Below are 18,394 nucleotides of genomic sequence, written 5' to 3'. Positions count from 1 at the left end.
GTCTCATGTAATCTCTCAATTAGTGTTTCAGCCGTGCAAAGACGTCAATATAACGGCTTGTAAACAATGTCACGTAATGTCACATTTACCTCAGAAAAACATATTCGGTGACCATAAACTCATTATTAAGCTAGAAAAATAAACTGTAGAGAGGGGCATTTTGCAAAATATATGCACCATATAACATATTCACTATAATTTTTACTGTTCTTCAATGTTTCATTTAGGTTTGAATAAATCCATCAAGTTTTTGACAGCCACCATTTAAATGTTTATATTTCAAAAACGAATTGAAGTATTATGTAGCTAATTTTAACTTTATTATTTTAAAAACTTCAAGTGTAATTTTAGCAGTTGTATATTAGCCTACAAATCAGTCAATTTTAACCTTTAATATTATAGTAATGTAGTACCAACTGACTATTTTACAGCATTAGTTGAGAGATTTTTTTCCTTGAGAAAATTTGGCATGTACTGTAGTGTACCTGATATGTATCCAAAATAATCAATATTAAACCGAATCGAAAGCTTGTGAATGAGAATCAAATCGTGAAATGTGTGTCAAAATCCAACCCTACTGAGCTACTACTAAATATTGTAGAAACGTAATTTGCTGTTAAGTTGCTTTGCAACAATTTGTATCGTGAAAAGCACTATACAAATGAACTTGAATTGAATTAGCAATATTAATAATGTAAACGTGAGCCAATCAGTTTTGTTAACCTTTCTAATTGTTTAGCTACACTTTTCTCACTTGAAAAAGAACGGCTGTTACGTAAAAACATATGTAATGATCCACCCAACATATTAAATAGATTACTTAAGCTGTTGTCGGTTGCTATTCTTTAGAGACCCACCAAATGGTGCTATTTATCAATAGAACATGAATGAACATTTACAGTAAGAATATTAGTAAAACATTATTTGAATATAGATTAGTTCTTGCTGGATTCGTCCATTCTTCTCATGCAAGTCCTGCCTTCTTCCTGTGATAGTTTAACGATTCATCCGTGGCAGGAAAAACATTTCCTCAATGACCAGAAGTGAAAGAGAACTTGTTGCAAAATACATAATGATGCAAGTAAAAATTATGCCGTGTCCTCCTCTACCAAACAAATTCATCTGAGACTAAAAGGCAGTAATGCTATACTATTTCACACCATTCAGTCTACAAGGAGAAATCAAAAACAGCAACACGGATGAAAATATCAGTAATACTGAGTGGTCTTCTTTTAATTTTCAGACAAATCAATAACAGTACTAAAAAAAAGACACGGACAATAGATATAATGCATGTGTTAGAGTGAGAGAAGAACCCAATAGAACCACTCTAAATGTATGAAATTAGTGCTATAACATGACCCTATATGATTATTGCATGTGTGTGTGTATATGTATATATATATATATATATATATATATATATACAAATATACGCATACATGCACGCTGTGTGTGTGTGTGTGTGTGTGTGTGTGTGTGTGTGTGTGTCTATAATATGTTGAGATCAATAACACAATTCTGACAGTATCATCCATGCTAAACAAACTCAGATTCAATGCCACATAATTATAAATAAGTACAGCTTTTCTCAGTTTCCAATGATGCTGTTTAACCAATTTTAACTGAGCAAACATGCACTGCGCAATCCCTTTACAATTCAATCAGCATTTAATGCAAATTAGCTATAATACGCTAATATGAAAATATAAATAATTTCTGACAGTTAACCGCCTTCAACAGGCGACTGCAACGGATGACAGATTGAAAGCCAATACCGACATAAATTAACTATTATATTAAAATAAACCTTAAATGATGTAATACAATAGCATGATAATAATTGTTAAAGCGCCTGTGGTCAAATCTGACCGGTTCTCCTCAGCCTCAGCTAGCCGCCTGTGCTAACTGCCCTCCGGTGCCTTTTATCACGTTTAATTCGTTTAATACCCATTTAAAATACATATGCTCCTACCGTACATATTCATAATTCGACACTGCACTAAGTCGAGCGTTGATATTGCTTACAGAAAGAAAAATGTAGATAATATTTTGAGCGTCATTGGCACTCACCGTATCCTTTCTGTTTGTTTCTCTGCGCCGGGCGTTGGCAGGTCCGCGCGCGCGGGGTTTCCGGACCTGAAGAGCAGGGGCGAGCCGCGCGCTGCGTCACTCCAGACCAGCACACTTCATTACAACCAAGACATTATTTGTATTTCGAGTCTCTCCAATGTACTGATAACAAAAAATGTAGAGATACAATTTTATTCGCTAAAGAGTTTAAATTACTTGAAAATTGAACGGGTATGTATGGTATATGCTGACTTTAAAAAAATATATATTTTTTAAATATTATTGATTTTTTTTCTTTCTATGTAATGTAAACCCATTCCTTTAATTGTGTTATCTTTCTGGATGTCTTGTTAAAGTTGTAAATGTTGCATGTTACGTCTTTAATGTCTAATAAAAAAATTAAAATAAAAAACAAGAAATTAAAGGATTTGGCAAAATGCAAAGCTAACACATATGCAACGTAGTATCATTTAATTTTGATATGCACAGTCAACCACATGGATTGTGTCCATACACGGGGAAAGAAATCAAGCTGTGTGTCATCAGCATAGCAATGGTAGGAGAAGCCATGTGCCTGTATGATGGGACCCAGTGATGTTGTGTACATGGAGAAGAGGAGGGGTCCAAGAACTGATCCCTGAGGAACCCCAGTGACAAGTTGATGTGCTTTGGATACCTCCCCTCCCCAAGACACCCATTTACGAGTTAATTCATTTGTTTTACACTGCATGCTGTTCAAAAGTTTGGGATCATTATAAGATGTTTAATGTGTTTTAAAGAAGTATCTTCTGTTCATCAAAGCTGCATTCATTTGACCAAAAATACAGAAAAACAGTAATGTTTTAAAATAGTATTACCATTTAAAATACTGGTTTTCTATTTGAATAGGCCTATACTTTGAAATATAATGTATTTCTGTGATGCAAAGCTGGTCAGCCATTGCTACAGTCTTCAGTGTCACATAATCCTTCAGAAATCATTCTAATATGCTGGTTTATTATCTATTTTTGGAACCTGTGATACTTTTCAGGATCACTTGATGAGTTAAAAAGAACAGTGTTCATTTAAAATAGAAATCGTTTCTAACAATGTAAGTCTTTATTATCATTGTTTAAATCAATTTAACACCTCCTTGTTGAATAAAAGCATTCATTTCTTTAAAAAAAAACGAATCCAATAAATGCAGCCATGATGAGCAGAAGAGACTTCTTTAAAAAACATAAAAAATCTTACAGATCCCAAACTTTGGAACGGCAGTGTAGCCTATATAAAATATTATTAGTAGCAATTTAATAAGAATAGGAATACATTATTGATATATTAAATTTGAATATATTTCCATTTAAATAGGTTTATAATATTGTTACTTAGCATATTTAAGTAAGAAAATCTTAATTTTAATTACGTATATGTTGCCACCGTACCGTTTATGTTTTATTGTTTTGCCATTCTTTGCGATACGAGCAACAGTGTTGATATGTAGCTAATTACAGCAATAAAGCTCGCTGTTTGTCAAGATAAGATGTACTACATCACCTTATCTTACAAACCACGAACTCAGTCTTCATTGTAGAGTGTATGGTTTTATCATGTCTGATTATTTCTCTAATTTAGGTTGCTTTTTTGACCTACTTCTCTAAATATTTGACGCACCACACGATGGCAGTGCGTGTCAAAAACAAGGTCACATGACCGTTTCAAAATAAAAGCACCCTGTTTCAGCTCAGTAAAGTAAGTGTAAATAATATGAGTGTAAAATTAAAAGAAAATTATTTTACAAATCTAAAAATACGCACCATACAATTAGATAAGGGAAACAGCCTGGTCAAATTTTTATGGGATATTTAGAAATTGGCGGCTTAGACTTTACTTTTAAAATATACAGATCACTGTCCTTGTTTATCATATGACAGCTTCGGAACACATGGTTTTCAGAGACGTCGATAGTTGGAGGTTACATAGTAAATTGCTTTATTTATGTTTTTAAGCGTGATCCGATAGGTGAGTGAGTCGTTAAATTGAAAGCATGCACTTTTTTATTTTAATGTTGCATTATTAACTCAATCAGCGTCATTGCCATGCACAGACATGCTTCTGTTCTGATCTTAAGTCAGTTTCTCTCCAGAATGACTATCGCGGATCTCTGGGATCAGACAGTATCGGCCTTTCTACTGAGTCCATCTCAGTTTTTGGCCACCAGCACCTCTGAGAACTTCTTGGCTGAACTTCTACACGAACTGCGGAATGATAAAGCCAATGATCAACTCAAGGTAACGAAAGCAGACAAACACACATTATGATACATGTGGATGTGCATGTATACAGACGTTGAAATAGTAGAAATATATTAACAGTTAAAAATACAGGGTTATTTTACTATAACTGGATGCTATTACAGTTTTTAATATAATATTGAAGTCGTTTTTATTTTAATATTTTCTGTTTTCGTTTTAATTTTTACGATTTATTCATTTTGTCGTGTATTATATTTTTTATTTTCAACTTGTGTATAGTTTTTATTAATTTTTATTTCAGTTTTAGTTCAAATAAATGAAAATGAGAAGATTTTGCTTTGGCAACTAGCTGAAATAAAATGCGTTTTTATTTTAGTTTAAGTTAATTTTATTTAACGTTTTTAATGGTTTTAGTTAAAAATATGAATCATGCTCCACAATGTTTGTAGCTTTTCCAGTAACTAGAACTATTAATGAACTGTAAAGCTTTGTATAAATGCTGTGCATTTCCCTTGTAATTGACTTACTTTTGTTTAATAGTGATTTTTCTTCCTTATTATAAGATTCTCCTTGTGTCTGTGCTACTGGAGCATCCAACCATTCTCTGCCCTTCTTCCTCTGTGGGAGAGGAAACAGCCCTTGAACTACTGTCAGTCTTCTCTCACACGCCACAGAAATCCATCATCCTCAAGAGCAATGTCATGCTGGCCATCACCAACGTGATAATATGCACAACCTGCCTGGCTAACCACACGAAGATGGCTGAAAACTGGCTGGACCTTCTATTTCAGATGATTCAGGACACCAATGACTACAGATGCGGCCTATCCCAGCAGCCACTAAGGGCCACCGCTTGTGAGTGTCTACGAGAAATGGAAACCTGTAGCCCTGGTCTTCTTTCTCAAAAGTTAGAGGCCCTGTATCTTCTAAAACAGCAAGAGACCACAGTTCTGCATCAGTCCTACTGTATGCTTTATACACTTGGGCTGAAGAACGCCATAAGGATCTTGACGAGCCAAAAAGATGTTACTGACCTAGAGTTCAAGAGCATCTTAGGAGGAAATGAAGGGTTTGTATGGAAAAGCAATCAGTTACGATTGACCTTGTTGCCAATAAACATGATGGTACAAGTCCCACGTTTGCCACCAGGTTTGGATTGTAAAGAACTCAAATCAATTATGTCGTCACTCTTGGAGGAGTCTTACCTGCAAACGCCTATTTCCCAGTCTGCCCTACTTAGGGAACTTGTAGAAATTGTCGCCATGGTTCCGGGACTCTCTCCAACATTATTCAAATCGCAGCTTCTGCGACTCTTCGGAACGGCAGACGTTTCGCTCATGCATGCCACGCTCTTTATGAAGGACACATTCACAGATAGCCTTTTCTCCGCCGAGGATGAGAACTTCCTGCTCAAGCGTCTCGTGGGCACAGCCCAGCATCCGCTCCTAAGAGTTCCCGAAAAGCTCTTCTACATGGAATGCATCCTGCACTTCCCTGAGAACCGGCCCATATCCAGCAGCGGGGAAGAGAGTTTACCTGTGCTGGTTACGCCACGTCTGGCAGTGTCTCTTCATCCAACGGTTTTCAATGATAGTGCAACTATGCTCTGCAGGCTAAACCTTCTTTGTTTGGTGCACCTTGAAGCAGATGAGGGCGAAGCGGATAAAGGAATCAGCTACCTGTTTGAACACATAATGGCCCTTTTGAAAATCATAGACAATGACGGTAGCAGAGAAGTGGTGGTGACCTCTTTCAGAGCGTTGTTCATTTTTCTCATGCACTTCAGTGGCATGGAAGAACTCTCCGAGAAGGTGATCGACAAATTATGCGACATAGACACAACAAAAACACAGCTCCGATCACAGCGTCCTCCATCCTCCTGTTGTTAACGTAGTTCTTTGTTTCTGTTGTTGAACACCGCGCACAAATGACATCGCTGTCGAACGGCTTACGTCATTTCCTAGTACACACTGTCGGTGCGAATGCAACCCTTTAAATGGTACTGGGAAATAGTTTGCGCAAAATCGTCCCAGTACTTTAGTATCGTACATTTAGTTCTGGAACTAAAGCAGTGCAAAAGGGCCTAAAGACACATTAAAGGGTTAGTTCACCCAAAAAGGAAAATTCTGTCATTAATTACTCACCCTCGTGTTGTACCAAACCCGCAAGACCTTCGTTCATCTTCGGAACACAATTTTAGATATTTTTGATGAAATCTGAGTTCTCTCTGACCCTCCCATAGACAGCAAGGTAACTACCACGTTCAAGGTCCAGAAAAGTACCAAGATGATTGACAAAGTAGTCCGTGTGACATCAGTGGCTCAACTGTAAAGTTAACCACTTTGGACGCGCGTACACGACAGTACCATGACGAGAGCATGTGGTGACGCAGTAGAGACGAAAATGTGGAATAAAGTCGTTATTTTTGTTTTCTTTGCGCAAAAAAGTATTCCCGTAGCTTCGTAACTTTACAGTTGAACCACTGATGTCACACGGACTACTTTGTCGATCATCTTGGTACTTTTCTGGACCTTGAACGTGGTAGTTTTTGGAGTAATTAATGACAGAATTTTCATTTTTGGGTGAACTAACCCTTTAAATGCATGACTGAATGACAGATTTACAGGTCCAGTAGTAGTGAAAAGGCAGTTTTCAGTATGCAAAACTGAAAATTTTAATTTGCCAAACAATTTCTATTAACAAACAATTAGTATCTTTTAAGACGATGTGGCTTCCATGACCAGATAAGACTGTGAGTGAGCTGTGCCCTTTCACTGTGAAAGACTTTCAAAGTTGGGCTCAGTACAGGCTGGTAGAGCAGTTTGTCTGTTCAACAGTTTATCCATGATGCCAATTTCAGCATCCCGCTTTTCAACCTCCTCTTGTGGTGTCCAAGACATGTCATGTTGGAGTTTGTATGCGCCAAGGAACTTGTGAGGGCAACTAGGACCCCATTCCTGTAAGAGATTAAAACCGTATCATAATAAATTAGCTGTTAAATACTTAAAATAAACACAATTATTTGTTTTCTGGTGGCCTTTTCTATATTTTTTTTAATTAGTGAACAGCAGAATTCCTCATTTCTGAGTTTGCAATTACAGTCACGCATAGTAAACATTTTGTTTCACTATCACTACTAGTTGGCACCAACCAGTTCAGATTGACCTCACTTCTCACTCATGTCAACTGATGAGACCCAGACACTCATAATGTGGCAATCAACTCACCTGTGGAGACAGAATGGAGAAGTACTGCTGTCCGGATTCACGCATGTAAAGATAATACATGTTTCCTGGTTTCTTTACAACATTGCAGGCAGCATGGTGAAGCTCAGCATCTTTCTTGGCATCTTCTAAAACCTAAAGTGCAAACACAAAATTATTTAACCATTACTTATGTCACATATTAGATTATTGTCAGAGATATTTAAACATTGAAGGAATAGTTCACCTAAAAATTTTAATTTGCTTAAATTTGTTTCTTCATGGGAACAGATTTGGAGAAATGTAGCATTACTCTGCAGTGAATGGGTGCCGTCAGAATAAGATAAAAACATCACAGTAATCCACACTCACTTGTGAAGTGAAAATCTGCATGTTTGCAAGAAACATATCCATCAAAACGTTTTTAACTTCAAAACTGGAATTGTGGATTACTTGAGGATTGTTTTTATCAACTGTTTAGACTCTCATTCTAACGGCACCCATTCACTGCAGAGGATCCATTGGTGAGCGAGTGATGTAATGTTATATTTCTCCAAATCTGTTCTGGTGAAGAAAGAAACTCCGTTATATATTGGATGGGGGAAAAATAACTTTTGATAAACTATTCCTTTAAGTCTAGGGACATTTGCGGTACTGCTGTAAATCAAAATGGTAATTTGATTGACAGTTCAATCTCACTTTTCTTGCTTGCTCCTGAAGGTATCTTATCTGGTCAGCAATCACTGTAAGTTTGTTGCAAGCATTGGCTCTGATAAAGTCATCTCCCTAAAATTCCCAAAATACATAAATAAATGAATCCACGACTGATAAAAAAAAAAAAAACTGTATATCCATATCAGTAAAGTGATAGAGCTAAAGCATCATTTACCTTCTGTACTTGCTGTGCCAGAGCAACTAGATCCATGGGATCCCCAACCCGGTTAGTCTGGTAGGGGCTCACCAGTGCCATTCCACTCGGGTTACTGCTGGTCTCCACCAAAGTTACTATAATATTAACATTGTTGACATGTAAAATCCTGTTGCACACCATAGAGATGATTTTTAGTGGCAGACTCCTCGCCAAAATACATGTTAAATCATGCTCATTTTCCAAAATGGCCTAATTATTATAGAGAAGAAGAATGTTTCTGCTCCATTTGGGACGATCACATCCTGAGAATGGGAATGGGTGTGGGACACCGAGAATCATCTAAGACAATGGGGTGTCTGAAGTAACTTAATTAACATAGAGCACAGCTGTTACGATAGAAACAACTTATTTTACATTAAGAGTAGTAAATTGTAACTGTATAAAAGGTATGAGTTAAAGATCAGTTGAAGTTCAGGGTTTATTCTGACTCCGTTGAACCCAAGGTAGTACATGTACTTTGTCACTGCTATGCAGCAAAAAACATCTTCAAATCTTCAACATCCTAATTTTTCTTACAATATATTACGCCACTGCCATAATAAGAGAAATAAAAATAAGAGAATGATATATATAATAAGAGAAATTGCTTGTTACATAGTAAGAAGAATGGCATCTACGCTGATATTAGGCTCTTTCATTCTTATTCGGAAGTCACTGTAGCCATACAGATCCAAACCAGGTGGATCAGCACCTAGAGACGACCTCTACAGCCCTGAATGTCAGCGGAGACCATGTCAAATAGACCAGCACCCAGAGACAGATCCCCTACGAAGACCTCGTCACCTCGACGACCATCGGCACAAGGCCATGGAAACCAGACAAGTCCTCTGCACAATCTGACGTGCGTTGCAGCCTGGAATTAAACCACACCAGGCTGGTTTTGTCTGGCCAGAGAAGAACTGGCCCCTAGCTGATCCTGGTTTCTCCCAAGTATTTTGTTCGCCATTTCGGTCACCGATGCCACCGATTGCCACTGTCACCTTTGGCTTGCTTAGTTGGGGACGCTTGACTGATTTCACAGACACTATTGGAAGAGAGCTGAACTGGATGATGACGACATCACTGAATAATCAATGAACTGACTTTAATTGGAAAAATGACTCTGTGTTACTGTCCTCTTGCATTATTGACAAACTATTTTCCTGTTTGACACTGTAAAGCTGCTTTGACACAATCAGTATTGTATAAAGCTCTCTCTCGCTCTTTATATATACATATATATATATATATATATATATAGCGCGAGAGAGAGAGAGAGAGAGAGATTTACAGGAGTTTCTTATGCTCATCAAGGCTGCATTTATTTGATCAAAAATATAGGAAAAAGTGTAATATTGTGAAATATTATTATGATGTAAAATAACGTTTTTTTTCTATTTTAATATACATTAAAATCTAATTTATTCCTGTGATGCAAAGCTGAATTTTCAGCATCATTACTCCAGTCTTCAGTGTCACACGAAATCATTCTAATATGCTGATTTATTATCAGTGCTGGAAACTTGTGCTGCTTAATATTTTTTTGAAACCTATGATACTTTTTTTCAGGATTCTTTAATGAATAATAAGTTAAAAAGAAGAGCATTTATTTAAAATAGAAATCTTTTCTAACAATATACACTACAATTCAAAAGTTTGGGGTCAGTACATTTGTATTCTTTCTTTTTTTTTTTTTAAGAAATTAAAACTTTTAATCAGCAAGGATGTGTTAAATTGATAAGAAGTGATAGCAAAGATTTACATTTTGAATAAATGCTGTTCTTTTAAACTTTTTATTCATCAAAGAATCCTGAAAAAAAGTATCGACACTGACACTTTATACTGGAGTAATGGCTGATGGAAATTCAGCTTTGCATTACAGAAATAAATTATATTTTAAAGGATATTAAAATAGAAACCATTATTTTATATTGTAATAACATTTTGCAAGATTACTGTTTTTCAATTCATTTCACTTTTTCAGGCTGCATATGAAAAATGTCCAGAACTAAGCGGATTGTTGTCTGGATATCGACTGACTGTTTTTGCTGACACAAATGATTCCAATTTCCTATTCATTTCATTCAGTGTGTGAGATCAGTTTATCAATAAAGGTTTTTTTTGTTTTGTAAGTAAATATTTCACATTTACACTGTATAACTGCAGGTAATTTGGAAAAGACCAAGCAGGTGCAGGTAACACAGGGATAGCATCATATAACTATAGATTCAACATAACTCATTTATTTGTTCTGGTACAGTTGATTAGTACTGCTTGCAAAAGATCTGACCACTGTGAACTTGTCTTACATTTATATAGATAACCTTTTCATTGTCTGAAACCATATTATTTGCAATACATCTTTCAGTTTGAACCACATGAACCTCATGCATCTGTATCGTATTCAATATAAAAATAATTACAGACATTTTACTAACACCTTTGTCCATTATTTTACCAAAGCTATTGTTTTGTTTTGTTTAGTTTTTTTACTTGGTTACTGTCAGGAATATGGACCTGTTTTGTTGTGTTTTCTCCTATGTGCTCCCCGTGACCCAGTTTTTCCCTCTCCTTGAGTAGTTATTTGATTCAGCTGTATCCCGTTAATTACCCCTCGTTAAGCCCTGTATTTAAAGTGTTGTCTGTTCCCTGAGTCCTTTGTCTGGTGTCGTCCGTATTATGTGCTACGTGTGTGTTCCTGTCAAGCCCTGTGTTACCCCTCGTGTTGGAAACTGTTATACTGTTATCCTGAATCTCCTTCGTCTCCGTGCTCCTTTGCTCCTCACAGTAGCATTGTGACAGAACATTTGTAATTCTCTAATTCTCTATTCATGCAACGGGAAAGAGCAGTGTTGGGGGTAACGCATTACAAGTAACGCGAGTTACATAATCAGATTACATTTTTCAAGTAGTAAAGTAACACATTACTTTTTTAATTTAAAAGAAAATATCTGAGTTACTTTTTCAAAAAAAAGTAATGCCAGTTACTTTGTTTTCCCATTTATTGACTGACAGCTCTCCTGTCCCCACACTGGGAGAAATCGGGAGTACAGAGGAGTTGTGTGCGCTGTGTGAACATGATGCTGCTGTAGTTCTAATTCATCCCACTCACAAAAAACAGATTTAGTATTCATCAAAATCAATTAAAACAGTGAAATGCAAACTCAGAATATGAAGCAAACCTGCAATAATTAAATATGGTAAATAACACAAATGTATCTAATCCCATTTTATTAACTGATGTCTTTGCTGCTGATCTAGTTCAACCGTACTAATAAGCAAAAATGACTTTAGATAAACTAACAATTGTGCTTCATTGTTTTGTTGTTGCTGAGGAGTGTTTCTTCTCCTGTGTTCTACTGTACAGACGTGAATTTACTTTTGCTTCAGCCTGAGGTTTATTCATTACACTTTTTGGTGTGAAAGGGCTTTTATATTTGCTATAAATAGAACTTTTTATATTAAAAACAATCAAGCCCTGCTCATATTTTAAAAGTAACGCAAAAGTAATGTAAGTTACATAATTAGTTACTTTTTTAGGGAGTAACGCAATATTGTAATGCATTACTTTTAAAAGTAACTTTCCCCAACACTGTATATATATATATATATATATATAAATGCCAGAGTGGTTTTTAAAGCTTTCTGCACTGATCTGATCTGACATTCCACGTATTCCATCAAGAAACTACGGCGAATGTTGTGAAGGTTATTATGTAACAGGTTGGATAAGCTCTCGAGAGTGAAAGTAAGCGCCTCTGGAGTATTTTTTAAATGATTATTATATATATTTTTTATGAAATAAAGCAAATCATTTTAACTTCTGAACATGAGTGCTGGTAGCTTAGTATCATGGCACTGAATATAATGGCAATAATGGGACATTTCATAACATTACAAAAGTTTCGTCAATTTATAACAAGCATATATTTTGTTTGTCATTGATAATACTTTGTAGTTAAACATTTAACCACTGTTTTGATTATTACTGTGGTGCGGTGGAATGACTGACTGACCAATTCAATAAAACCGACAACCTAAACTAAAAATAATTACGGGGTTTACCGTTGAAAGCACTGTCTTACCCGTGGTGGTTTTGTTGGGTTGTTGTGGTAGACAGACAGTTTTATCCATTCTGTAATGAAACATCCCGTAGCGCTCAGCAACTGAACACAAGACTTCTCGCCGGAGAGTGAGTCACTAAAGTCTGCATCAACACTGAGGAGGCGTTTCTGGGGTCCTACTGTGTTTCCCGAATCGAGTAGTAGCCGTGATAGTTGCCTGTGTACAAAAACCGATATTTTTGTCAAATAATAATTTCCAAACATATTTAATGAGGGTTTAAACTATAGCATGTGTTACTAAAATAATACTTTTAAATAACACAATGCGTATTCATATTTATTATATCGATAACTCAAATATAAAGGGATCATGCTTGTTTAGCGGTAGCCTTTCTGGCCTGTTATGTAGATGGCAGATAACATAGTAACGTGAGTTTTCTGCAGTTACGAAAGATCTGTTTGAAATGATGAAACCAAAAACCTGCAAGTCTGTGCAAGTTTATTATTTGTTTTGCACTAACGTTACACCGTTGGACGATTCCTTCATATTATCTGAATTATGCAAGTTGTTCACTGGTTTTATCTCTTTCTTAATTTTTTACAAAGATCAACACTTTAAACCTTAGCTCTGTCTCTCTCTCTCACACACACACACACACACACACACAGGTTTGTTTTTATGGTTTATGGGAATTCTCCATAGGCGTAATGGTTTTTATACTGTACAAACTGTATATTCTATTGCCCTACACCAACCCTACCCCTAAACCTACCCCTCACAGGAGACTTTCTGCATTTTTAGATTTTCAATAAACTTCATTCTGTATGATTTATACGCTTTTGTACCCGTGGGGACCACAATTTAGGTCCCCACCGTGACACGAGTCCCCATGAGTCTGTGTGTAGTCAGGTTTAAGTCCCCACCAGAATATATAAACCAGTACACACATACACACACACACACACATAGGTTTGTTTTTATGGTTTATGGGGACTCTCCATAGGCGTAATGGCTTTTATACTGTACAGACCGTATATTCTATTGCCCTTTACCAACCCTACCCCTAAACCTACCCCTCACAGGAAACTTTCAGCATTTTTAGATTTTCAAAAAAACTCATTCTGAATGATTTATAAGCCTTTTGAATTACGGGGACACTGAAAATGTCCTCATAAATCACCTTCTCGTTATAATAATTATGTCATACCCATGTTATTATACAAATTTGTGTCCTCATAAACCACATAAACATGCACACACACACACACACACACAACAACAACAACAACATCGACAGTTTCCAGGTTCATTTATTTATTTAATTGGAAAAAGTCTGCCTAAAACTCGGCCTAAAACTTTACAATAACTTTATAAAACATAATTTGTAACGAGGGAAAGATCCCAAGTACAATTTTTTTTAAAACTTGTTTATTTTTGTGAAATCGAACATTTAGTAAAACTTAAAAATAACTTGATAAAATAGTTACATTAGGCAAAACTATGCTTACCAGATCAATATCAAGAATACTGCATGAGAACGTATACAAACTGCTGATCTGTTAATACGAGGTAAATTATGTTTCCTAATGAATTAATAATGGCCACTGTAGTGTTAGCCAGCTTTTTCGCTCACGACAAATGAATATAAGGTAACACTTTACAATAAGGCTCCATTAGTTAATGTTAATGTATTAACTAACATGAACAGTACATGCTACGGTATTTATTCTCTTGGTTAATGTTAGTTAATGAAGATACAGTTGCTTATTGTTAGTTCATGTTAATTCACAGTGCATTAACTAATGTTAACAAGCACAACTTTTGATTTTAATAATGCATTAGTAAAAGTTTGAATTTAACATTAACCAAGATGAATAAATGCTGTTCATGCTTAGTTCATGTTAACTAGTTAACTTATGAACCTTATTGCAAAGTGTTCCCGAATATAAAAATAGAAATAGACACTACATTCCGAGTAGCTACTAAATCAAAAGAGCAAAACATAAATTGCCAACTCAATTCTCACTGTTTCTGTAGGCCTACTCTATATACTTTATGGATACTGTATAATTTATGCATTTTCAACTAAAAGTGTAAAGTACAGTATACATATTTTATTTTTTGTTGAAAATGCGTCACTCAAACCTTTTAAATCCGTGACTAGACCCAGAATCACACAGTCGCCCTAAATTCCTCAGCTCTTACACAGGGCGGTCACTATTGTGCACAGGCCAGGCTTTCGCACAGTCCTGGAGCTCCACCCTCTCCAAAGACTTTCTGGGATTCTCCAAAACCAAGTTCTACCTCACAGACAGGCCTACAGGCTCCGAGATGTGGACCTCACTGTCCTTGATATCAGTCCTCTCCACTGCCCATTTCACCTTGTGTGACACTCAAACCAATGGAATATTTGAGCCGTACGATCTGCTTTTTGATAACGCGGTGGAGGCGTATTATAAGCAGGACTGGCTGGCTGTGATCTTGAACATGGAAAGAGCTTTGCGGAATAAAGCAGCGCTGCGTAAAATCCAGACGCACTGCCGCTTATCCTGCGCGAATCACACCGCTTTCGGGGACCCTTTCTCAGGTGTGGGTGTCCCGATCCCAGGAACCGGGGCCGTGGAGGATTTAGCGTTTTTCCATAGGATTCTCAAACGGGCCGATTGTGTGAATGCATGTGAAAGCGAGAAACTGGGACCACCGACACTCCATAAAGTTAGTGAGACTATCGAGCTGGAGTTCAAGAAGAGGACGCCTTACAATTACCTGCAAGTGGCTTACTTTAAGGTAAAGAAGAGGCCAGCAAAAATGCATGCACAACTTTTTCTATGAAAACGCAAATGCATTAAAAAAAGTAAACAGGACTGGGGATAAAATCAGTGCATCTCATTAGCACAAAGCTGTTTGTAAACAAAGAATATCGAGTTATCAAATACATTCTATCGATGCATAAATGTGCATCAGGTACATTTGATCAGATTTTGTACACAACATTTATGCATTTGTCACTGAATGGTTAACCGTTTAAGAAGCTCTTCCACGTTTCCCCAACCCCCCCAAACTCACATCACTGTGCCACGTCTTTAGGTGGAGCCTTGCAGAGTTTTAGAACTGCTCAGGGGCTTTAACATACCACTGCCTTGTGGTATGATGGTTTAAATTAGATATACAGTCGGGGGCATGAGCCTCAGACCACTAGGCCTAATGAAATGAAAATCATTGTTGCATTAAAAAACTATAGTATCAACAAGTATGAACACCAAAGTCATCACAAATTTCAAGGATTGCTTCAGTGACAACAGCACTACTTTAATGATAGTCATTGATTTAATACAGTTCCTGGAGGGCCGCAGCCCTGCATAGTTTAGTTCCAACCCTGCTCCAACACACATACCTTGTAGTTTTTAAATAAGCCTTTATGACTTGATTAGCTGGATCATGTGTGTTTAATTAGGGTTGCATCTAAACTGCGCAGGGCTGTGGCCTTCCAGGAACTGAGTTTGACACCCCTGATTTAATATATCATTAAAATATATATAAAAAACGATTTTTTAAAAATGTTTTTTTTAAGTCTTTTATGCTCACCAAGGCATTTATTTGATCAAAAATACAGTAAAACAGAAATAATGTGTAATATTAATTTTATATTTTAATATATTTTATTTCTGTGATGCAAAGCTGAATTTTCAGCATCATTACTCCAGTCTTCAGTGTCACGTGATCCTTCAGATATCATTCTAATATGCTGATTTGGTGCTCAAAAAATTACTAATGTTGAAAACAGTCGTGCTGCTTATGTCTTGCATATGACTTTTAATATGATTATGTATGTATTTATTTATTTTGAAGTTTAGCTATATATTCTAGGAACAATTCTGTCTCTAAAGTATAACTTGGAAAGCATGAGTGTTTTCTAACCAATATTTCTTTGTTTTCTTTGTACTTACAGATAAACAAGCTTGACAAGGCAGTGGCAGCAGCAAACACATTTTTCTTGGCAAACCCTGACCACGTAGAGATGAAACAGAATTTAGAGTACTACATGATGATGGCTGGGGTGCAAGAGACAGATTTCAAGGACCTGGAGGAGAGACTGCACATGGTACGAGCAATGTTTGTTAATCTGAATATGTCTAGATTTTATCCATATGATCTTACTGCCTTATAAAATGTTTATAGTTGACTGTACCTGTAATTGCTGATTTCCAGGCTGAATTTTTAGAGGGCAAGATTCATTACAGTGCAGAAGATTTTGCCCCAGCCATCGAGCACTTTGAAGCCGCTGTTGAAGAATATTTCACCGCTTATGAAGAATGCAGGGTTCTTTGCGAGGGAGCGTTCGATTATGATGGTTACAAGTACATGGAGTATAACGCCGATCTCTTTCAATCTATGACAGGCACGTGGTATTCTGATGCTTTTGATTTAACAACACCAGATTCTCTTTGATTTAATTTGATGTCATTTTAAAATCTCATGGTGTTTGATGTCTCGTTTGATTTCTCTTTTTCTTGTATGTAGTTCTGTTACACTAAATGTTTTATAAATATGTTTTTTTTTTGAGGGATTCATGTCTATGTTTGCTTTGATCACAGATCATTACCTTCACGTTCTGAACTGCAAACAGAACTGCGCTGTGGATCTGGCATCCACCGCTGGAAGAGAGAAGCCTTTTGAAGATTTCCTCCCATCGCACTTTAACTACCTTCAGTTCTCATACTATAACAGTACGATACACTCATCGTCAGCAGAAGCATATTCAGTACCAGATTTCTGTTTTGCTATTGTTAACTAAAAATTAAGAGTTAGTGTTAGTTCTGGAAGGTCACGTGAGTCAAGCTTGCATCAGCTGATTCTACCTATAGGAATACGACACCTATTGCGGCATTCCTATATAAGCTCTATTCAGTATTATTCAGCAGCTTTTCAGCTTGCTCCGGAGCAAATTACCCTCCTCCATCCCCAGCTCCTCCTTTCGCCACAGTCAGGACTTGGCTTTCTGATATTCCTTGCTAATCATACTCCTTTATCTTGAATAAAGTGTTACACTTAAATATCATTAAGTACATTAATGATATCTGCCTTGTTCTGTTCTGTTAACCCTAGGGGGGTTATTATTGCTGCTCTCCCTGCTCATTCATGACAGGCTGCATGGATGGGCAGGGAGTTTTTTGCCCAGAACAGAACCATACCGCCAAACCAAACTTTCACAATCTATCATTTTGACGATAGTGGTCCTGACAGAACCAAAACCAATATTGTTTTATTGCTGTCTATATATTTTTAGTTATTTTAGTATGTCAAATTAAAGTAAATTAAAATAAGAAATGTTGAAACTTTTTTTTTAACGTTTATTTTATTTCAAATAACGAAAATTTTATTTTTTTTAAGGGTTTTAGTTTTAGTTAACTTTAACAACCCTGGTTTCAGTGACTGAAATAAATCTGCAATAAAATAAAATATTAGATAGAAAAGCATAAACAAAATAAGTTTAAGCTTTTTATATTATTTCAGTTAATGTTTATTTTATTTCAAATAATGAAAATGTTTTGTTATGGTTTTCATTTTAGTTAACTATAATAACCCTGGTTTCAGTAATTGAAATAAATCTACAATAAAATAAAATATTAGATAAAAAAGCATACATTTAAAAACTTTTCATTAGAAAAAAAAATGAAATTAAAGTGCCTTTGCAACTAACGAAAACAAGTTGAAGTACTGAAAGTCCAAAATTAATAACACTGAAAAATACTAAATATGAATATAAAAAGTAAATTCAAAATATTAATAAATATTCTAGTAGTATATAAATAATGCTAAAATAACATGGCCAGAATTAGCATTAATCAAAAATGCATTATATGTGAGTATATATATATATTTATTATTGTTGTATTTGTGTATATATA

General features: G+C 36.0%; 4 protein-coding genes across 6 annotated transcripts in view; 2 read left to right on the top strand and 2 right to left on the bottom strand.

Annotated features, from left to right (window-relative positions):
- The window catches only part of cdc42 (cell division cycle 42), a 25,372-nt gene extending 23,195 nt beyond the window's left edge, over positions 1 to 2,177 (bottom strand). Inside the window, exon 1 of one of the 2 annotated variants that reach the window (XM_016268230.1) lies at positions 2,074 to 2,177. The gene's annotated coding sequence lies outside the window, so the exon portion shown is untranslated. The remainder of the gene's footprint in view (positions 1 to 2,073) is intronic. The other variant, XM_016268229.1, reaches the window with a different exon arrangement.
- A 1,799-nt stretch (positions 2,178 to 3,976) lies between these two features.
- Positions 3,977 to 7,055, top strand: LOC107582442 (AP-5 complex subunit beta-1-like). The gene is made up of 4 exons (XM_016268287.1): positions 3,977 to 4,074; positions 4,199 to 4,343; positions 4,871 to 6,159; positions 7,052 to 7,055. Exons 2-4 carry the CDS (start codon positions 4,200 to 4,202, stop codon positions 7,053 to 7,055), a joined length of 1,437 nt encoding a protein of 478 aa, XP_016123773.1. The 5' UTR covers positions 3,977 to 4,074; position 4,199.
- Positions 6,849 to 12,650, bottom strand: LOC107582467 (uncharacterized protein C1orf50 homolog). Of its 2 annotated transcripts, none has more exons than XM_016268309.1 (5): positions 12,506 to 12,650; positions 8,400 to 8,547; positions 8,210 to 8,296; positions 7,535 to 7,666; positions 6,849 to 7,264 (listed from the first exon to the last, which is right to left on the bottom strand). In XM_016268309.1, the coding sequence occupies exons 2-5, from the start codon at positions 8,478 to 8,480 to the stop codon at positions 7,079 to 7,081; spliced, it is 486 nt and encodes a 161-aa protein (XP_016123795.1). In that variant the 5' UTR covers positions 8,481 to 8,547; positions 12,506 to 12,650; the 3' UTR covers positions 6,849 to 7,078. The 2 variants fall into 2 exon arrangements, with proteins under 2 accessions (XP_016123795.1, XP_016123794.1); XM_016268308.1 differs by having other exon boundaries at positions 8,400 to 8,515; positions 12,506 to 12,649.
- Positions 12,651 to 14,721: 2,071 nt separating this feature from the next.
- LOC107582441 (prolyl 3-hydroxylase 1-like) overlaps positions 14,722 to 18,394 on the top strand; it is a 5,529-nt gene continuing 1,856 nt past the window's right edge. Inside the window, exons 1-4 of the mRNA XM_016268286.1 lie at positions 14,722 to 15,272; positions 16,435 to 16,587; positions 16,695 to 16,884; positions 17,081 to 17,212. Of these exons, the coding sequence (XP_016123772.1) occupies positions 14,817 to 15,272; positions 16,435 to 16,587; positions 16,695 to 16,884; positions 17,081 to 17,212 (931 nt within the window). The 5' untranslated portion in view covers positions 14,722 to 14,816. The remainder of the gene's footprint in view (positions 15,273 to 16,434; positions 16,588 to 16,694; positions 16,885 to 17,080; positions 17,213 to 18,394) is intronic.

Source organism: Sinocyclocheilus grahami, unplaced genomic scaffold, assembly GCF_001515645.1.
Source record: "Sinocyclocheilus grahami isolate Dianchi unplaced genomic scaffold, SAMN03320097.WGS_v1.1 scaffold44.1, whole genome shotgun sequence".
NCBI classification, from domain to species: Eukaryota; Metazoa; Chordata; class Actinopteri; order Cypriniformes; family Cyprinidae; genus Sinocyclocheilus; species Sinocyclocheilus grahami.
This window is presented reverse-complemented; position numbering and strand designations above follow the sequence as displayed.

Bases quoted from the DNA above. Each gene is read 5' to 3' on its own strand.
- LOC107582442 (XM_016268287.1), top strand. From the start codon at position 4,200: ATGACTATCGCGGATCTCTGGGATCAGACAGTATCGGCCTTTCTACTG. The intron at 4,344-4,870 runs GTAACGAAAGCA...CCTTATTATAAG, and splicing joins AAGCCAATGATCAACTCAAG to ATTCTCCTTGTGTCTGTGCT.
- LOC107582467 (XM_016268308.1), bottom strand. From the start codon at position 12,569: ATGTTTCATTACAGAATGGATAAAACTGTCTGTCTACCACAACAACCC. The intron at 7,667-8,209 runs GTGAGATTGAAC...TTTGCACTTTAG, and splicing joins TTCAGGAGCAAGCAAGAAAA to GTTTTAGAAGATGCCAAGAA. The intron at 7,265-7,534 runs GTGAGTTGATTG...AATCTCTTACAG, and splicing joins TCTCCATTCTGTCTCCACAG to GAATGGGGTCCTAGTTGCCC.